This window comes from Quercus lobata, chromosome 8, assembly GCF_001633185.2.
Source record: "Quercus lobata isolate SW786 chromosome 8, ValleyOak3.0 Primary Assembly, whole genome shotgun sequence".
Lineage (NCBI taxonomy): Eukaryota > Viridiplantae > Streptophyta > Magnoliopsida > Fagales > Fagaceae > Quercus > Quercus lobata.
Genome location: NC_044911.1, coordinates 53,925,583 through 53,948,011, shown reverse-complemented (window position 1 = coordinate 53,948,011; position 22,429 = coordinate 53,925,583). Strand labels below are relative to the sequence as shown.

The window sequence follows — 22,429 nt, the reverse complement described above, 5'->3', positions numbered from 1 at the left end:
AAAGTTTTTCCGTCTAGCCTGGGACCCGTGGCAATGAGATGGTTCAACAGCTTGAAAACGAACTCCATAGATTCCTATAAGCAGCTCACTCAAGTTTTTTGCTCTCGCTTTATTACAAACAGCAGAGTCCCTCGGCCCCTAAGTTCATTATTATCCTTGTCTATGCACGAAGGGGAAACCTTAAAGGTGTATTCGGATAGGTATTAGGAGATGTATAACGAGATGGATGAAAACCACGATGACGTCACCATCAGCACATTCAAAAGTGGTCTCCCCACCGAGCACGGTTTAAGAAAGTCTCTAACTGGTAAACCCGTCACCAGCGTTCGCCAACTGATGGATAGGATTGACAAATACAAAAGGGTGGAAAATGACCAACTACAAGGGAAAGGAAAGGAGAAGATCATCCCCCCCAAAGGGAATGATTACAGGTCGGAACGATATAACAGTAACCAGCCGAGAAGGGATTTTTCGAGACAGGCTAGACAAGCTAACATGCAAGCGGTTAATGCCGTATTTAGAGAGCCGGTGCAACAGGTTCTGGAGCAAGTCAAAAATGAGTCTTTCTTCAAATGGCCGAGTAAAATGGCCGAAGACTCCTCAAAGCGCAACCAGAACCTGTATTGTCATTATCATCAAGACCATGGGCATACCATCGAGGATTGTAGAAATCTATGGAATCACCTGGATCAGTTAGTACGAGAAAGAAAATTACGCCACCTTTTACACCCCTTCAGCAGTCATCTGGGCCAGGTAGTTCAAGAGCCTCGAAAAGATGTATCTTTGAGACCTCCCATGGGGACGATACACGTCATTTTCGCCACTCCCGGGAGGACCGGCTCTTTTCCTTCTGGGGTACTGTCTGTGGCTCGGCTTCCCGCCAAGGATGGTGAAAAGGAGTCCAAAAGATCTAAAAAGGGAAACTCACCTGTGCTGGCGTTCTCGGATGAGGATAAGATAGGAACTATCCAACCTCATGATGATGCTTTGGTAGTTACGTTGAGGATTGGAAGGTTCGACGTGAAGAGAGTGCTGGTAGACCCGGGCAGTGCTGTGGAAGTGATGTACCCTGATCTGTACAGGGGGCTGAACCTAAAGCCTGAGGACTTAACGGCATATGACTCTCCTCTTATAAGTTTCGAATGGAAGACTGTCATACCAAAAGGGCAGATCAGATTGCCCATACAGACCAGATCAGAGGTGGTGGAGGTGGATTTTATCGTGGTCGACGCCTACTCACCCTACACGGCTATAGTAGCCAGACGTTGGCTCCACGCCCTGGGAGCCGTTTCTTCTACACTTCATCAGAAGGTAAAATACTCGTCAGGGGGGCCAAGTGGAAGAGATTGGGGGAGATTAAGCCATGGCTAGGCAATGCATGGTGGCCGCCATCTCACGCCGGTCCAGTGCAGCATCCTCGGCATCTGTGAAGAAGAACTTATAGCAATCAACCACCTCAGCAGCACCAGTCGGTGAATTAACCGAGGAGATAAAATGTGAGAGTTTAGAAAGGGTTGCCATTGACAATAATCCAGAAAGATTTTCCCAAATCGGCTCGGAATTACCTCTCCAAGAAAAAGGGGAACTGATAGGGTTTCTAAGAAGGAATGTTGATGTATTTGCATGGGATGCCTACAATGCCCCGGGGGTTGACCCTAATCTCATTTGTCACTACCTAAATGTTAACCCATCCTCTATTCCAAAGAAGTAGCCGCCCCGGCGCCCGTCGAAAGAGCATGTCGACGCCGTTAGGGATGAAGTGATTTAGTTGAAAAGGGCAGGGGCTATCAAAGAAGTCTTTTACCCCAAGTGGTTGGCAAATACAGTAGTGGTAAGAAAGAAGACGGGGAAATGGCGAGTCTGCGTAGACTTCACAGACTTAAACAAGGCGTGCCCAAAGGACCCGTTCCCGTTGCCTCGGAAAGACCGGTTGGTAGATGCGACTGTAGGCCACCCCCAAATGAGCTTCCTGGATGCCTTCCAGGGTTATCATCAAATACCACTGGCTCTAGAAGATCAGGAGAAAACAGCGTTCATGACACCCGTCGGAAACTACCAGTATAAGGTGATGCCTTTCGGTTTAAAGAATGCAGGGTCAACCTACCAAAGAATGATGACCAGAATGTTCGCACCACAACTAGGTAAGGCTATTGAAGTCTACATAAATGATATGGTAGTAAAAAGTAAAGTGGTATCCAAGCACGTGAGAGACCTTGAAGTCATTTTTGGCATCCTAAGAGAGCACAAGCTGCGCCTCAATGCTTCTAAATGTTCGTTTGGCCTCGGGTCTGGTAAATTTCTAGGCTATATGGTAATTCACAGGGGAATAGAGGTAAGCCCGGACCAAATCAAAGCAATTAATAGCTTACAAGCTCCTCGGAACCCAAAAGAAGTATAGAAACTCACTGAAATGATCGCAGCATTAAATTGGTTCATTTCCCGATCTACAGACCGATGCCGACCTTTCTACCTCTTGATGAACAAGTGGAAAGGATTTGAATGGTCCGTGGATTATGCCCTAACCTTCCAACAACTTAAAGAATACCTATCATGACCACCCATCATGTCTAGCCCTGAGGCCGACGAAGTTCTGTTCGCCTATATAGCAATGGCCTCTCACGCTGTAAGCTTGGTATTAATACGGGTTGATAATGGCATACAGTTACATGAAACTGAAATGCGCTACTTACCACTGGAGAAGGCAATTCTTGCTGTAATGCATGCAACGCGAAAACTTCCTCACTACTTTCAGGCACATATGGTCATTGTCCTGACTCAACTTCCCCTCAGGTCGGTGCTCCGAAGCGCCGATTACACAGGAAGAATCGCCATATGGAGTACGCTTCTAGGGGCTTTCGATATTAAGTACATGCCTCGGACCTCTGTCAAGGGAAAGTCCTCGCGGATCTAGTCGCTGAATTTGCTGAACCTTCTGTAGAAGCAGTAGCGGAGGAGGAAAACATGGATGGAAAATCGATCGGCACAATCTCTGCACAAGGAGCCTCGCAATGGAAGGACTACGTTGATGGCATGGCAAACCAAAAAGGATCTGGGGTAGGGCCAGTTCTAATATCACCCGAGGGGATTACCATTGAAAAGTCATTAAGACTTGGGTTCTCGGCTACAAACAATGAAGTCGAGTATAAGGCTTTGCTGCAAGGAATGGTCATGGTGCAAAAAATGGGCGGAAAGGCAATAGAAGCATTCTTGGACTCCAAACTGGTCATAGGCCAGGTGAGGGGCGAGTTGGAGGCTAGAGATGCGAGAATGCAGGAATACCTTGGTCAAGTCAAACGCCTGCAATTAAACTTCGAATTTTTTAACTTGACGCATGTCTCTAGGAGCGGGAACACACATGCAGATTCATTGGCCACTCTTGCCACATCTTCGACGCAGGATCTACCACAAATGATCCTTGTTGAGGATTTATGCAAGACAGATACAATCAAAAAGGGTACAGTTTGAATCCATCAAGTTAGAATGAATCCGAGCTGGATGGATCCCATAGTGAGTTTCCTCAAAGATGATGTATTGCCCGAAGAAAAATTGGAGGCCGAGAAGATACGGAGGAAGGCTCCTCGATTTTGGTTGTCAGAGGACCATAAGCTATACAAGCGCTCTTACTCTGGGCCATATTTATTATGTGTGCACCTAGAGGCATCAGAGTCATTGCTTGAAGAACTGCATGAGGGAATTTGTGGGAGTCATACGGGAGGAAGATCGCTAGCACATAGAGCACTCACCCAAGGGTACTAGTGGCCGAGCATGCAGAAAGAGGCCCAAGAATATGCAAAGAAATGCGATCAATGCCAGAGATTCGCCCCAAATATCCACCAACCAGGGGGAGTCCTTAACCCCCTCTCCAATCCTTGGCCATTCGCCCAATGGGGTCTAGATATTGTCGGCCCTTTCCCGAAAGCGGCAAGGAACAAGCGATACTTAATAGTCGGCACGGATTACTTCACCAAATGGGTTGAGGCTGAGCCTTTAGCCAACATCAGGGACGTGGATGCAAAGAAGTTCATTTGGAAAAACATCATTACACGCTTCGGAACTCCTCGCACCCTCATCTCGGACAACGGCCTTCAATTTGATGGTAAAACTTTCAGGAAATACTGCTGTGACTTTGGAATCACAAACCGATATTCCACTCCAGCCTATCCCCAAGGAAACGGGTAAGTCGAAACTGTGAATAAGGTCATAGTGAATGGGCTGAAAAAGAGACCGGGTGATGCAAAGGGAAGATGGGTGGAAGAACTACCACACGTCCTATGAACTTACCGAACCACGCCGCGACGGTCAACGGGAGAAACTCCTTTTTCGATGACTTATGGGATTGAGGCTGCGCTCCCCCTGGAAACTAGACTCCCAATGTTGAAATCCAGCACTTTTACTCCAAGAAATAATGATGATTTGCTAAGGAGAAGTCTAGATTTAGCCGAGGAGAAAAGAGAAAAAGCAATGATCTAATTGGCCTATTACCACCAAAAGTTAAAGCAGGGGTACGATATGAATGTAAAACTAAGGCCGCTAAGGCCAGGCGACCTCGTGATGAGAAAAAATTTTGGCAACGCCAAGAACCCTTCCTGAGGTAAGCTGGGACCCAACTGGGAAGGACCATATCGCATCACCTCAATGACAAGAATAGGTGCTTATTATCTAGAAGACCTAGACGAGAAAACTGCACCTCGCCCATGGAATGTAAATAATTTGAAAAGATATTATTATTAATGAAAACAGCTATGCCTGTATTGTATCCCGTGATCATCACGTATTTGTCGACTCACTTCTATCTATACTAGTTTTAAACAGAACCTAAGTCTTGCATGGCTCCTCGACCACAGACTTAGGGGAAATTAACAATTTATGGCATCTATCCAAGTTTTAAATAGAACCAAAGTCCTGCATGGCTCCTCGGACCACAGACTTAGGGGAAATTAACAACTTAGGGCATCTATACAAGTTTTAAACAGAACCTAAGTCCTGCATGGCTCCTCAAACCACAGACTTAGGGGAAATTAACAACTTATAGCATCTATCCAAGTTTTAAACAGAACCTAAGTCTTGCATGGCTCCTCGGACCACAGACTTAGGGGAAATTAACAACCTATGGCATCTATACAAGTTTTAAACAGAACCTAAGTCCTGCATAGCTCCTCGGACCACAGACTTAGGGGAAATTAACAACTTATGGCATCTATCCAAATTTTAAACAGAACCTAAGTCCTGCATGGCTCCTTGGACCACAGACTTAGGGGAAATTAACAACTCAGGACTTCTATCCAATTCTAAGGTATGTTCACAGTCTTGCATGATAGCTTTTATTGTTCTAAGTTCATTACACGGTTCTGCTTCTTCTCAATTGTTTATATTGGTAGGGTTGTTGCAAACATCAACTAAAGAAACAGTAACATTGACTCGGAACAATATAATAAAATTCCATCAACATCAATCATAAAGATTAAAAAAAAAAAAATTGAGAAAAAGAGCATTTGTATTGATAACCAAAGATAGTACAATGAGAGGTCTTTACAAAAGAACAAAAGGCAATACAACTTCCATCCGAAATAAAAAAGATAATAATAATAATAATAAGAACCCTAGGAGCTAAGCCTCAGCAGAAGGATCTTCTTTTTACTCTGGCTGAGGAAGAGGAACATCCTTGACTTTTGGATCTACCCCATGGTCCTCAGCCTCAATGATTGTCTCCTTAGCAAGATCCTTGGCCTTGGAGGAGGGTTTCTTTCCTTTACCCTTACCTTTACCCTTCTCTTCCTCCACATCCTCGACTCGGACGGCAACATGGCCAGAGCCCCCGGCAATTTCAGCTAAAGGGATGGCATCAGGAACAACCGTAGGCTGCTCGGAAGCTTCATTGGTATCGGCAGGGATCTCCCAAATCTCTGGAGGGAAGAAGACATTCTTAGGCAATCTTAAAGCAGAGTTTGTAGGGATCCCTGCTGCATTAAAAGTTTGAGCCCATGAAATACTGCAGTAATCCCTACATACCTCTGGAAGCTCCTCGGAAAGTGTTGCCTCAGTCTCCTCCGCCCCAAGCTGGTAGGCAGTCCTTTTTTCGGTCTCAGCTGCTTCCTTGACTAGCTAAGCTGCTTCCTTGGCAAGTCGGGCCTCTTCTTTGGCTTTCTGCAACGCGGCCTTGAGATCCAATACGGCTTGCTTTTCAGTAGCAAGGTTGGTCTCAGTCATGTACAATTTCTAGCATTGATCTTTAGCTTGTTTTTCAACAGTCTTCAAGCCAGCCTCAGCGCTCTTACGGCCTGACTCAGTCTCTTTGAGCTTCTTAGATAGCTCGCAATGCTCTTGCTTGAGGGCTCCTAGAGCTTTCTCCACCTTGGCATGAGAGAGGGCTTCAACATCACCTAACTTACGATTATCGCGACACCACTCTTCGGCCACAAATACTTGCTGAATGATCTGCCCAAGAAGTGACAAGATGACAAGTTAAAATATGACCTGATTCAATGATCTTACCAATGAGAGGATGAATTGCCTTACCATCACAAGATATCTCTTCAAGGATAGGAAAAGTTCAGGCTGTGAAAATCACCTGTAAGCCTCCATATCCTTGGGAAGGAGAACGGGCTGCTCCAGGGCTTCAGCAATGTAGCCCGCTAGGCCCCGATTATACTCTCGGATTGAAGCATTATAGGGAATGGCTGCTCCGTCCACTTCGAGTCGGGGGCTCCAAGTGCGCGGAGGCATGTGCACTTCAGCCCGTTCCATCTCTTCTCAGCTTTCCACAGATGGAGCCCTTTTGTCCCGGTGCTCCCGAGTTGTTTTTTTTGTTTGCCACCCTGGCAAGCACCCACCTCGCCTTCCTCAAGGGACTCAACCGACCTTTTCTTCTTTAGGTCGGGATTAGCTTTCAAGCCGAGATCGGTAGGGATTTGCGGAGCAGCAGGAGGAAGGACAAAGGTCTGGGACTTGGCAGACACCTTCGATGATTGCCCCTTGCCTCAGGCAACCATCAGCTCTCGCAAACTTTTTCCTTTGTTGGAGGCCATGTTGTCCACTTCCTCGTCTAAAGAGTCGTCCAAGCAAGAAAAATTAAGAGGGGCGCCAATCACGGAGTTTCTATCCTATTCTCCCTTAATGTCTGAAAGCTCAATCAATGGAGCCTTTGGAATATCCTCCTCAAAGTAGAACTCGTCTCTCTCCTCTTCAAGAGAAAGACAGGATGATTCAATCTCTTCTTCAACACGCGCTGCAACCTCGGGATTATCTTGTGGAAGTGGTTGTGCAACAGGCTGAGGATTCTGAATGCCAAGCAAAACAACCGGCCTAATATCGTCTCGGGCCAAAAACCTCGACTTCGACACGTCGATCCTAGCCAATCTTGGACTGCCAGCTCTTATGGATTGGCCGATGTCTAGGAAAGCGCGGGACAAGGATTCGTAACCCAAAATCAGATGGGTCACGCATAATTGTCCGTCCTCGTTAATGTAGATCTCTGACCTCAAAAGATAGTTCAAGGCCTAAACGTTTACGTGGCTCAGCCAAGGAGCGACGTCTGCTCTATTTGCAAAACAGCCGAGAAGTAAATTGTAGTTAGGTTACAAAAATTTTGAATCTTCAATCAAAGGAAAATAAAACTAAAGGGTTAAACCCTCTTCCGGGGGATTGATCCTAAAGGCATCGCACCTGGATCTCCTACCCGAGTTGGACAATGAAGACCATCGCTCCACTCTCTCGAGGCAATAAGGAAGTCATCCTTCATACTCTTATTGGATTTAAAAATACAGGAGATCAGCCTAACGATCTCGGACCGAGATTTAAAGTAGTACCCCGCTTTGTCAAGATGGTGGCACTCGTACATATGAACTACGTCATGCCATGTAAGACCTAAACCCATCTACTCGTTCAGAACATCTATGCTATCTAAGACCTTAAACAGGTTGGGAGCACACTGATGCGGTGTCAATCTATGGTTAAGCAAATAGTCCTGGGTAATCCTACGTATGGGAAGCATCATTCCTCCTTCTATAAAAGCAATCATGGGAATGACAACTTAACCCACTTCCCTATCGGTTAGCACTCGTTCTGGAGGACAGTACTCCAAAACCACCCCCTGCGGGATGCGGCACTTTGCCCTAAAGGCCTCCATGGCGGCCGGGGTATCTACTAGACACTTGAATCTACCCATCTAGTCGAAACGGTGGGCCGAGGAGGAAGGCCGAGGTGAAAATTGGGGTTACGAAGAGGAAGTAGAACTTACAAGTATCCTTACAACAATCTCTAAAGCTCTCAGAGATTTCCTCAGGGAAAGATTTCTCACTGAAGTAGTCACGGAAATTCGAAGGCCTGGAACGTTAATGAAGAACTGGGCGCTGGGATTCTCTGGCGAACTTGAAGTATTAGTAGAAAAGAAAAGCAGAAAGAGCTTCCCCAGGGCCTTATATAGCAAGAGGGAAAAGGGAAGGTCACTCCTGCTCAAAATTCTAGGAAGAATGTCAGCCGTTAGATCTGCGTTTCGCCACTGGATAGGGGAGACATAAAGCCGCCTGGAGTAATAAGCCGCGCCTCATAATTTGCAACGCGTCAGAAGCAACTGTCCCCACACGTGCGAATCGGAAACTAATTGATTTTATCCCTTAAAAAGTCAAAACCCCGCTTTTCTCCTCGGAAGGAGATAAAAATCGGAGTTTTTAGGGGCTATTGTGGGGACTATGGCCCAAAGTAACGAGTTGGGACTTGGGCTTGTCCGAGGACGCAGCCTATCCGAGGAGGCAACATGGCTTAAGCGATCCACGTTAAGCCTTATCACGGGAAATAAAGAAAAAAGGTCCGAGGAGGTACGTCCAAGCCACTGCAGCACATCCCCTAAATACGTGAAAAGGAAGGAAATACAAAATATCTAAGCAAAAGCTGCCACCACCACATTGAATGCACTATAGCTACTTTCCTGGCCGCATTAATGTGGAGAAAACCCTTGAACAGTGTTACCTTAGCTACCCCAACTCACAAAGGACTAAAAGATGTGTCTGATGGGATAGATGCTCAAGTGGAGGCTTGGATGATCAACAAGTGTAAAGCCCAGATGATAAGAAATGGCCTATATAATGTATAGAAGCCCCCATAAGAAGGGGACGAAAAAAAAGAAGAAGGTAGAGTACTGTAGCATGCAAAGGAACCCTAATGTACTGGTCTGTATACACAAATTAAGTTTTTAGTCTCCTCAAACCGTGAAATCTTTCAACGCAATGGCTTTTGTTCTTGTTCATGTGTTCCTTTATCCCATACAAGCCTCTATTTAACTTATCTAAACCTAGTTCTTAGCCTACTCTACCAAATTCATTGTGTTAGGCTTTTTTGGACCAAGACTTCACAAGATAGGGGTTTGGGCTCCAAACTGTGTCTCCACAGTATTCATTGAATAAAAGGCACTACGTTGATTCTCAAAAAAAAAAAAAAAAAAAATGCCAATGGCTTGAACCTTCATTTAGTGTTTCAGCATTGTTGTTCCAAAGTTATTAGTGAGCTAAGTCTTGAACTATGACTTTTTGTGTGGATACAAGACAATACGTCATACACAAAATATCCTAGTACTCTGCCATGAGCTTCTAAGCCAGCACATTGCGACCTTCTACTTGATCCTAGCTATCATGAGGAATTTAGAGAATTAGCCCAATTCTCAAAGGAAGCGGCCCCACTTTCATGCTCAATTAGGTGTATCTATCAAGGATGCTCTCGTAACTCTAACATCCCACTCATAAGAGCTATAGATCACATTAAGAGTTCTTTACTATAAAACTCATCCTACATAACGTTACGAGATACATGCACTTGCAACATAAGGAGGGACAAGAGTAATTGTACTCAAAATTTAGTGCATGTTATACAAATTACTCTATGATTCGTTCTTCCCTTTGAACATAGTTCTTGGGATCTCCAATCCCTAGTTAGGGTATCCTCATAGGTAATTTATTTTCTTTGAGCTTTAGTCTCATCCCCCTCGATGTACAACTAGACTTTTGACTCTAAATAGAGATTTCATCATTTCATTTATATAAAAGCTCAAAAGTCTAGGGAAGCAGCCCTTTATTTTATATAACAGAATTATAATAAAATAGTGCTAATATAAGATAGATTCATATTTTTTTAACAATATAAATGTAAGCTATTTTCTTATTCACTAGCTTAAGCTTAATTAGCTTTTTGATAGTATCATCATATACATGGCCAGTGATAATTACATTCTTTTTTTTTTTTTTTCCATCACTATATATTCAATATAGTAACATGCTTTAATGTATGTGTTTCTAGTATAGTAGAAACCACTTTATACATGATATATCATTTTTTTTTTTTTTTTTTTTTACATTACTCTTGCTGTTGGTGGTTACTTAAGCACAAAATTTATACAACTAAAAATTGTTTTCCACCATTTCTCAACTCATAAATATATGGCAAGAGATGTAGATTCATTAGCATCTACATAAGGTTAGTAGTTTCTAACTACTAGGAACTACATTTAGGAACAAAAGAATTTTCATAATTTCACAAGCATAAGGGACTAAATATTTTTGTCAAAACTTTGGCATCATTATACAACAATTGTATAATATTTCTATTCATTCTCATTTAACTTTTGGCACAAATACAAGTGTCTACTTTATACAAGGGCATCATTGTATCTTTATTATTTATAAAATAGGAATACCAACTTGAAAATGACCCCATTGTTCTTACTTAACAATAGGAGTGCCCTTGTAGCATAAACATTTTCGCACTGAGACAAAAAAATTATTTTTATCTCAATTCTCAATATAATTCACATAGTTGAAATTTATCATCAACTATTTTATGTTTTATGAGTCCCAAATAATATTTCTCAAAATATTTTTTTTCTCACATTTCCTCAATTTCAATACCCCCACTATTTGAGAAAATTTAAAGATAACGTACCTTATAAGGTACTTGAACTTTTCTCAAAATAATTTTCATGAAAATAGAAGCACATTCATAAAAGTTTATGAGATTTTTCACATCCTCAAAAATAACCCATCAAATATATTTTGTATGAGATGCAACAGTATATCTCAATGCTATGGCTGACTAATTTTCCAATGAAAATAATAATACTATTTATTAACTTACCAAGACCCTTTTGTACAGCAACTCAGCAAGCATCTCGCGTAAACACCAAAGTCCATCAACGTGCTAAGGGCTACTAGGGACAGCACATTCAAATTAAAACCAAGGCCTGCTGAACAATAGACGCAATTGGGACAAATGTTCCAAATAAAAAAAGACTCCCATTTGAAGAAAAAGAAAATATATATATATATATATATGTAATATTTATCTATATATTTTAATTAAAAAAAATATTGTAATCCTTTTATTAGTCAGTAAAATGCATAAAAAAATCTCATTGTACCATAAAATGCAAAAAATTAAATAGAGAAAAAACAAAAATAGAAAAAACTTCAGCTAACAAAATTAAATTTTAAGAGACAAATTCATTAATTCATTCTTAAAATATGCTAAAATCAAAATTAATACTACAAATTTATTAATAATACAACATAATTATCTTAAAATATACAAAAATAAAAATTATAAATTTCAAAATTAAAAAAAATCTCTCATCTTTCTATCTCTTTGCTTCTTTATCTATATTCTTTCATTTCCAAAGGCGGAAATGTACTTTCAGTCCCTATATTTTAGGCCAATTTTCGATTTGATCCCTAAATTAATTTCGCTCCTAGATCAATCTCTAATTTTAAAAAATCATTTTTATTTTGGTTCTTACTGTCATTTCAATAACAGAAAAATCTGAAGTAGTAAACAAAATACACTGTGTGCACAATAAACACTAATATAACTAATAAAATAATATTAAAAACTCTTATTGTGCATTTTTTAAATGGCATATTAGTATTTAAAAAGCCACGTCATCATTTAAATTAGTAAAAAAAGTCAGTTCAGAAAAATAAAAATAAACATTAATCTAATAAAAATAAATAATTTAATTATATTATTAAAAAAAACAACAAACGTTTAATTAAAAACAAATTTCTGAATTTCTATTTTTTAATTAAATTAATTTTTTTTAATCTTAAATCTAAAATTATGGTAAAAAGTGTCACAACTCACAAGTTTTGATTCTTCAAAAAAAAAAAAAAAAAAACTTTTAAAACTATTTTTGGAGTATGATTTTTTATCATGTAAAGATATATCTGGGTTGAGAGAGAGAACAATATGGGTTTAGAGAGAGAGAGGCTGAGATGTGGCCGGCGGTGGTTCGGCTTCTCCCTCGTCGACCAACGATGAGCAGATCTGCTTATCTTTCTTTGGGGTTTTGATCATGGAGGCTTCGGTGCTTGATGGGCAACACAGCTTCTCCCCCTTGTGTGTGTTGTGAAACTCAGATCGGTGGTAGTGGCCGTGGTTTCCTTCCTCGCCATTCACCGCCACCAGCCACCGTCAAGATAGTCTCCTTGATCTCTCCTTCTATCTCTTCTTTTCTTGGACTCACCCACTCGATGCCTCTTTCTTTGATCCGTGATGGTGTGGGGGGTTTGGGTTGTTTAATGGTTCAAAATATGTTTGAGTTATGGTTGAAATTTGATTTTAGGGTTTGGTGGTGATGGATCTGGTAGTGGTGTTGCTGGAGGTCATTCGGGTTTGGTACTGGTGGATATGGGTTAGTGTGGCAGATTGTGGTGGTGGTCATTGGGTTTGATGGTTTAGGTTTTGATTTTTGTGGAAGAACACACAACACCATTTTTTATTGAATTTATAATTGATTTTTGGTGGAAGAATGCATACAAATTTTGGAATAGAAATTCTGAGTACTGTTATTGTTATCTGGGTTCATGTTCTTGTGTTATTGTGATCTTTGTTCATGTTTTTGTTTATTTTTATTCAAATCTGAATTGATGTATTTTTACGTTTTAAATTTTGTTTTTATGTTTATTTATTTTGTTAAAATTGATATTTTAAAAAAAAAATTAGATGCCGACATGAATGCCGACGTTGTATTTTTCATTATTATTTTTTGGTTGCGTTAGCATTTAATAGGTCATTTATGTACTTCGTTTACCACTTCAGACGGTCAAAAAGTAAAAAACAAAAGTACATTTTGGCCTTCTTCTTTTCTTTTCTTCTTTTTTTTTTTTTAAGCTCAGTCATTCATTTAAATCTACTTAATTGATTGAGAGTATAAGGACAATACGCTGAATCTTGATTCTGGATCTTTTTCGATAAGCTCCGTCATTCATTTTAAGTTACATTATTTGATCTACTTCATCAAAAGGACAAGTACAACACGCTGAGCTTGCCCATACACTTGCACAACCTGCTCACTCCACAGCACTGATGCCACTGCACAGTGACAATACACTGCACAAAGCTTGATACTTGATAGAGTGACAGGACTTGGCACTGCACAGACACAGTGCAGTTGTTCACTATATAATATTTTATAATCTAAAAAAGTGGAAAACAATTTTAGGCTTCCACCAATACAGCTACGAACTCCCTAACCCACCCACGGGCCACACCCACTGTATACCCACTTAAATTAATATATATATTTTTTATACAAATTTTTACTTTATTAATTATTATACTAATTAATAATTTAATATATACTATATTAACTCATTTATAATTTAGTAAGGGTCCGGTTAATGTGTGTCCTTAGGGCACATATTAAACTTTCTATTTTTGGAAATATTTTTTCGGGAATTGAAAAAGCTGTCATTACTTTTTCAATTCTCGAGAAATTTTTTTCCAAAAATGAAAATTAATATGTGCCCTAAGGGCACACATTAGTAAAATCCTTTTAGTAATACTAATTTATTAAATGATATAATAAATAAAAATAAAAAATAAATTTTAAATAAAAAAATCAATTAATATTATTTAATTACTTTTTAAATATAAAAAAATTTTACTTAAAATTTTTCGCTTAAAGCTTCTAAAGGTGATGTTGAGCTGGCCCTGATTAAAACACTCTGCGTGATCCTGATCTCACTGCCTGCTTGTGTACCATTTGTTAAGGCCAGCACATGAGAATGAGAATAACATCAACACAAAATCTGTATAATCAACCTATATAAGAAGGGCATGTTTTAGGCAAAAAGTTGATGCCAAAATAGTTATCCTCACTGATAATTTTGAGTCTACGTAATTATATTGGTGTCTCTACCTATTAAATCCGACTCAAAATCTTACACAAATATCAGATTGAAACAGTAACCTTCACTGAATTAAAAATTGACGTAAATTAGGCCAAAGAATGATATGTCATTCATTGCATACCATTTTTTCCACCTCTTTAACAATACTATTAAATTGTCCACTTCACACACAGATCAATATTGCTCTTACACCTCATTGTACGGTCATAAAAACTAACAATACAGAGAAGCAATTGTGCAATCCCAAAACGGTAGAGCAATTTTCTAAAATTAAAAATTATTGCAATTGCACCTTAAATTCTATAGCATCCCAATCAATATGCAGTTACGCACACATGAGCATAATAGGAACATATTGACATAGGATTAGCAAAAAAAGGAACATATTGACATATATAATTCATTTCATATATTAGACTTAATACTTCGTATCTTATGCTCATCGGCAATATATTGGTCAAATACTCAATATATATATAAATATATATATCATGCGAATTCAAATAAAAATCTGGAAGCATTTTTATTTAATTATTCATAGACAAGAAATATATATATAGTGAGTTCTCCAATTTATCAAATTTATATATATAACAAGAATATATATACTCACATCATATGTACCATAAACATTGGTTCGTCTCAAATTGTTGTTCCTAAGAACAATAATTAATAAAATAGATTGAATTTCATAACATTCAACATATCATATAAATTATTAAAATTCACATAAATTGGAATTTACCATAAAATTAGAGAACAATAAAGAGATATTTCCTTGATGATACTTCAAATTAATAACTTAACAATAGAAGCAATTACCGTCAATTCATATATGTTTTTAGATGGCGGAGTTGAAGCGTGGACCATGCAACTGTCTTGAGATAATACACTCATCTACGGGGTTTCTGGAGTAGTAGACTAAAACATTGTGCATGCCGCACCCGAAATACAACAACCCAGCCACCTTCGTTGATTATCCTTATAAGTATACATCGCTTAAAGGATCTGTAGCTCTCAATAGTACATTTCTTTTGCCCAAAAATATAGTATATACAAGGATATATTATTTTCATAAAACTAGGATTTTGACTTAGCAAATATTTAAGAGTTTTATCTTTTACATGAAAATAATGCCCATGAGAATAATGGTTTTCTCTCCCCCATATGGCCGGATATAGAATACTATTTAAAAGTAAAGAATCCATGCCAAATTAAAATACATTTAACGAGATAAATGTTAGAAATAAATTCTCATGTTTATTACTTTGATTGTTCGGCTATTGTAAGAAAGAAACGGAAAATTATTAAATACTCGAAAAGTATCATAAATGCGTACTACCTCCGCTCACATGAATTGTGGGTCCTACCATAAATTTAATTAGTGGAATCCACAGTTACATGAGAGGAAGGAGTGTACATTTATAGTACTCCCAGAGTACCCAATAATTACCCGAAAGAAACACATCAAATTAGCAATTTAGAAAACGTTTGAGTTTTAAAAGAAAATACTTAATAAGGAATTACAACAAGTGCACCAACTTTTGTAAATGTTTGCTAATCATTATGCATTAATTTGGTCAACTCAAAATAGGAAAGACTTCAAAAAAAGAAACTGATTTCTATTAACACACTAAATCAACATTTAAAAATAATATTGGAATCTTTATAAAAATATTCCAATCATTTCAACATATATCAAGAGTGTGATGATAAAATTATTCTAAACTTCATAACACTGTCACTGTCATAATATGACATTGGTCCAACTTTATAAGATTGAAACATTCAAAAATATCTATGTCACAATACATGTGTATGAAAACTATATTGCTTTTCTGCACTTATATAAATTTTTGTTACAACTTAATAACTTCATTACATTTGATTCAGGAAAGGAATAAAAAGGGGAAAAAAAAAATCAATACCCATGAGAATTCCTTTTAAACTTATATATTTAGCAGTAATGTGCCTTACTAGTACTCCAATAATTTCCGATTTTTTTATTACTTCACTTCTTTTCTTTTTCTGTGTTTTTTTTTTTTTTTAAAATTTATTTTTAAACCTTTCACATTTTACACTTGAAGTGAAACCTTATGATTCGATGTAAAGTTCAAGACCATGACACATAGACCAATTTATTAATGATTTATTGTAATTCTCAAACTTATGTATTAGCTATCACTATTCTTTTGAGTCTGTTTGAATATAATTTATTTTATTGAAAATAAAATAATTTTTAAATAGATAAATAATACTACTAGCCTTATTTTTAATAAAAAAATTACTGAAAAAAGAGGATGGTAGACCCCGTAAAAAGTACAGACGCGCAATAACGTGAATTGTGAAACGAAGAAGGGCAATAACGTGAATCTAAACGGACACCTTAATTTATCTTTGGCGTCAAACAGAAACACATCCAAAGATTTTAAAGGGAGATTAGATGCTAGGATTTAGGGAAGCACATGTAAGAAATTCAGGATCATTCTCCAATATAGTCATTTCTTTCTCTTCCAGGGTCACCCATGCCTCAATCCCATCACCCCATGGGGTTTCACTGAATATTATTAAATTTCTAAATGCAGGACCAACTTTCCCCATGATACCAACCCAAAATGGCTTCCCCCAACCAAAATCAATATCGTTAAAAAACCTAAGCCAGCATGTAACCGCACAAACATCTGGTTTTGGTTCTGCAGAAAACATATCTTCTAATTGGTTAAAGAAATCGGAGAAAGCCAAAAAACCTTCGTCTCCTTGCAAACTTTCCGCACTATCGCTATCAAACCCTTCGATGGATTCGTTTACAAGGCCCACCAATTCATGCAACTCTTTCTCTTCCATAGCCAAATCAGCTGCAGCGGGTGCCCACCAAAATATATTTCCGGTAGAAGCATCTGACAAGTGTGGCTTCATTCGTGTCCTCAAGTTCACTGCTTGGACCAGTATGGTCATGGATTTATTTTTCGGCCCAACTGATTTGGCTTTAGAAGCTGCCATGCAGTGTTTCCAAATGAAACATGTCAATACCTCCGTGCGTGTTGGTTTTGGAACTAGTTCGCTTTTCGCTTTGGACCTCAGAGTGGCTATTGCTTTTTCATGGAACACAAACCTTCTCGTAACATAATCACCTTCTTTGAACCACAAGCTTTCCATTGTAGCTATATACTTTTGTGGAAGTGAATCTCTTGGTGGAAACATGATTGATCCCTCAGAAAAATTTGGATGTGTAACTTTTTCTGGAGACCTAGTAAAGGTGGCAGCCCAAGAATGAAGGAAAATACTCGCAGTTGATGCATCTGCAACCTTATGTGAGCAGCTCAACCCGATTGCTATTCCACCACAATCAAAGAGGCTCAACTGAACAGCCATTTGACCTATAGTAGTATTTGTTTCCTTGCAAAAGGCATGGTACGGAACAAATAGACTCAATGAGTCTGTTTCTAGGTGCTTAAGGAACTCAGACATGGAACAATTAACACGAGCTTCCAGAAAGGGAACACCCGTGTCAAATTCATGGATGAAAAGGTTGTCTTTTATGTTCCCAGAAAATGGGTAAAAGATATTGAGGGTGTCTGACAAGGAAGTTTTAAGCTGTGCAATAATTTGGGACATGTCGAGATTGAGATTGGTCATGGGGTAGAAGAAGACTGTGGGAACATAAGTTGCAGGAGTGACCTGATCCAAGAGGGTGAGTTTGTAGGGTTTCAGATGGTGCAATGTTAGTGAAGATGGTTTGATTGTTTCTTTTGAAATGATAGTGACCTCAACCTTCATCATATTGGCACACGAATTACTTTGAGTAATCTCTTTTCTTATTTGCAAAAGATCAAGTTGCCTCAGTAGTTCGTGGTCCTAAATGTGTTGCTAAGAGCTTTTCTTTTATAAGCATTATTAAAATGCCTACTGCCTATGCAACAATGTACAACTAGATATTTTAGACTAACATGACATTGTTGAATATACTGTAAATATCTAGTCTTGTAGATATTTGTCACATAGAATATCTTGTAGATATTAGTTTAGTAGTTTTATACTTAGTTAGTTAGGCTACTTGTGATTTTGTATTGGCTGATTGTAGAGCTTGACTTGGTCCTCTGTTTCTACTATATAAAAGGAACAGAGTCAGTTATTTTAATATACGAAATCATTTTACACAGAAGCTCTAGAAGATTCACTTTCTCTCTACATGCTTTCCTTCACGTCTCTGCATGCTTTCCTCCATTGTTGATCCTTCTTCGAGCTTGGATTCTTGATTTCAACATGGTATCAGCGCCGAACTAGATCAAAGTCTTCATTCTTAGTACACTCTGTATTTGCTAGTTCAATTTCTCGTTCAATTCTTTCTCTTCTTTGTGCATTTTTTCAGATTGAGTAGAAATTTCTTTGTATTTTCTCTTGATTTGCGCACAATTTTCTTTCCCCTATGTTTTGATTTTCTTTGCAATTCTTAGCAAATTAAAATCAGAAATTAGGGTTTCAATAATTGAATTTCACTTGGATCTTGATTTGATCGTTGAAAATTCAATTCTCAATTCTTATAATAGAGACCTAGAGTTTCTATGATTGAATTCATTGTCTAAATCTTCAATTCTTCAAAGATTTACATACAATTCTTGGTTCAATTCTCATTCTGAGAATCTTGAATCTTTCGTTACTGTTCTTATTGAATTCTGGGATTTTTGAGGCCTTCGTTGTTGTTCTTGTTGAATTCTGATTTAGAATTCATCATTATTAGCTGTGGAGCATTTGTTCCTGGCCTTGTTTGTAGTTCATCAATTCTTGATCTTTGATCTAAAGAAATGAGTGATAGCACTCCAAGAACCACAGCCACAGTTCCAACCATTCAGCTATGGGAGAACTCTTCCAGCCCATATTTCTTGTCAAACAATGACAATCCTGATGTATCATTGGTTGTGCAACATCTCACTGAGGAGAACTACAGCACCTGGAGTAGGGCTGTTCTCATAGCTTTGGATGTCAAATCCAAAATAGGTTTCATTGATGATTCTCTGTTGAAGCCTCAATCTGTGGATCATCCTCTTTACACTGTTTGGTGCAAATGCAACAGCACTGTTCTAGCGTGGCTATTCAATTATGTGTCTAAGGATCTTCAACCAAGTGTGGTTTATTTCAAAACAGCTAGGGAAGTTTGGTTGAACTTGCAACACAGATTCTCTCAAGGCAATGGACCACGCATCTTTGAGTTAAGACAAGAAATTTGCTCCTTGGCACAAGACGATTTGAGCATCAGTAGCTATTACACCAAGTTTAAGTCATTGTGGCAAGAACTTTCAGATTATAGGACTTGCTCTTGTGGTCATTAGGCTGAAGATTGTGTTATGTCTTTTTTGATGGGGCTTAATGAAACTTATACCACAGTTAGAGGGCAAATTCTACTGATGGATCCCATTCCTCCCATGGGCAAGGTGTTTTCTCTCTTGATTCAAGATGAGAAACAAAGAAAGGTTGGCAAAAACAAGGCTTCACGGATACCCCCTTGGTTACAAGTTCAAAAACAAGGCTCCACAAGCAGCTTCCTTTGCCAATAATGTTGTAACAACTGATGCTTCTCTTAATGAAAGTGTCAACTTAACCCAATCCGAGTATTAACAATTACTTGGCTTGCTGAATTCTCACAGTCACTTTGGTACACAAGCAACACTAGGAGGAGGTTCTGACACACACCAAGTTGCCAACATCATCACTCAGCCTACTCAGTCTTCCTTTGCTCTTCAGGGACATGAGGTTTCAGGTATTTGGTCAACTCCTTCTTTAGAATATTCTGTTTTTTCTTTCAGTACAGTCACAACTTACATTAGTTCCAATGACTGGATTTTAGATAGTGGTGCTACAAACCATATGATTCATTCCATCCAATTCTTTACTTCCATTACCTCCATAGTTCACATCTCTGTTAGATTGTCCAATGGTGACATGGCTAAGGTTTCACATATTCGAACTGTTCAAGTTTCTTCCACTTTGCTATTAGAAAATGTGCTTTGCATTCCCACATTCTCTTTCAATTTAATCTCCATTAGTAAACTGACTCAATCCTCTTCTTGTTGTTGCATCTTCCTCTCACAATTTTGTCTAATTCAGGACTTATAGCACTGGAAGATGATTGGGTTGGGTAAAAAGTAAGGTGGGCTCTACACATTACAAAGAAGTCAGTCTACTGCTTCATTACCTGAATCCGTGTCTACTGTACTTGCTAAACTTTCTAAAATTTCTTCCTTTTGTTTCAATTCTTGTACATCTGATGTTGACAACACTAGTCTATGGCATTGTAGGTTAGGTCACCCTTCCCCACAAAGATTAGTCTTGTTGCATTCTCTTGTACCAGATGTCATTAATTGCAATATCAATAAAACTTTTGACTGTTCTGTTTGTCCTCTAGCCAAGCAAAAAAGGTTGCCTTTTCCTGCATCTATTTCTTCTTCTTCTTCTTGTTTTGATATAATTCATGCTGACAATTGGGGCCCCTATTCTACTCCTTCTTTAAATGGCTCCAAGTATTTCCATACTTTGGTAGATGATCATAGTAGGTGTACTTAGGTCTACTTAATGAAACACAAGTCTGAGACTTCATGCTTAATTCAAACCTTTTATAATATGATTTTTACACAATTTAAGGTTCCTATTAAGATGCTTAGATCTGATAATGGACCTGAGTTTACTTTAAACTCTTTTATGCTTCTAAAGGCATCATACACCAGCTTAGTTGTGTAGAAACACCACAGCAAAACTCAGTGGTTGAAAGGAAGCATCAGCATCTTCTTGCTGTTGCTAGAGCTTTGAGATTTCAAGCTAATCTTCCTTTGAAGTTTTGGGGTGATTGTGTTCTCACTGCAACTTACCTGATTAATAGAATTCCTAGTCCTATTTTGCATGATCTCACTCCATTTCAAATATTGCTAGGTAAGCCTCCTTCATATATTCATCTTAAATCTTTTGGATGCCTTTGTTATGCTTCTACCTTGGCTAGAGACAGGTCCAAATTTGATCCCAGGGCCAAGGCTTGTATTTTTCTTGGTTATCCTTTTAGTACCAAAGGATACAAGCTTTATGATTTGGCTTCTAGGACTCGTTTTGTCTCCAGGGATGTTGTCTTCAAAGAGTCCTGTTTTCCTTTTAAACATTGGACTTCTAAATCCAACCTCATTCCTTCTTTAACACCCTCTGATTCAGTCTTTCCATCCCAACCTGTTTCTGCAGAATCTTTCACTCTTCCTGTTTCTGCAAAATTCACTCTGCTTTTACCACAGACATTGCAACCCTCCTGATGAGTTTCCAGATCTTGTGTCTCCTCCTTCTACCTTAGAGCAACCTCATTCCGATTCTACTTTACCTGTGCTTCCCACTTCTGTTTCTCCTCATTTACCTCAGCCTCAAAGAAAGTCTTCTAGACCTCACAAAGCACCCTCTTATCTCCTTGATTATCATTGCAATCTAGCTTCTTCACATGTGTTGGCTTCATCTTCACTTACTCAACCTCTTGATTCCAGTACTTCTGCTCCTTCAGGTATTCTCTACCCCATTTCATCCACTTTGACTTATGATAAACTTTCTACCTGTCATAGAGCTTTTGCCATTTCCCTTTCTGTTTCTAAAGAGCCTGATTCTTATGCTGAAGCCATCTTGGATCCTAGATGGCAAGAGGCAATGCAAGCTGAGTTTGATGCTCTTAAGGCTAACAACACTTAGGTTATGTGTCCCCTTCCTCCTGGTAAGGTTCCCATTGGGTGTAAATGGGTTTACAAAGTGAAGTTGAAAGCTGATGGTTCTGTGGAGAGGTATAAGGCTCGTTTGGGGGCTAAGGGGTTTACTCAAACTGAGGGCATTGATTTTTTTTGAGATCTTTTCTCCTATGGTTAAGTTTGTCACAGTCAGGACCTTACTTGCTCTTGCTGCAATTTCTGGTTGGCATTTGACACAACTTGATGTCAATAATGCTTTCCTCCATGGTGATCTTCATGAGGAGGTCTACATGCATCCACCACCTGGTTTTGGCAGCAAGGGGGAGGTTTGTAAATTGCTCAAGTCATTGTATGGACTTAAACAAGCTAGTAGACAATGGTTTGCTAAATTGTCTACAACAATTGTTGATCATGGGTTTGTACAATCCAAATCTAACTATTCAGTCTTCACTAGAGTTCAGGGATGCTTTATCATTATCATTTTGGTATATGTTGATGACATCTTGATTGCAAGCAATGATGTGGATGCAGTGAATTCTTTCAAACAGTTTTTGGATA

At 38.8% G+C, this 22,429-nt stretch overlaps 2 protein-coding genes across 2 annotated transcripts; one reads left to right on the top strand and one right to left on the bottom strand.

Annotated features, from left to right (window-relative positions):
• The first annotated feature begins 222 nt into the window (after positions 1-222).
• LOC115957077 lies at positions 223-2,911 on the top strand. The gene is made up of 2 exons (XM_031075315.1): positions 223-1,311; positions 2,663-2,911. Exons 1-2 carry the CDS (start codon positions 223-225, stop codon positions 2,909-2,911), a joined length of 1,338 nt encoding a protein of 445 aa, XP_030931175.1.
• A 13,699-nt stretch (positions 2,912-16,610) lies between these two features.
• On the bottom strand, positions 16,611-17,951 carry LOC115957076 (stemmadenine O-acetyltransferase-like). The gene has a single exon (XM_031075314.1). The coding sequence runs from the start codon at positions 17,949-17,951 to the stop codon at positions 16,611-16,613; it is 1,341 nt and encodes a 446-aa protein (XP_030931174.1).
• Positions 17,952-22,429: the final 4,478 nt, after the last annotated feature.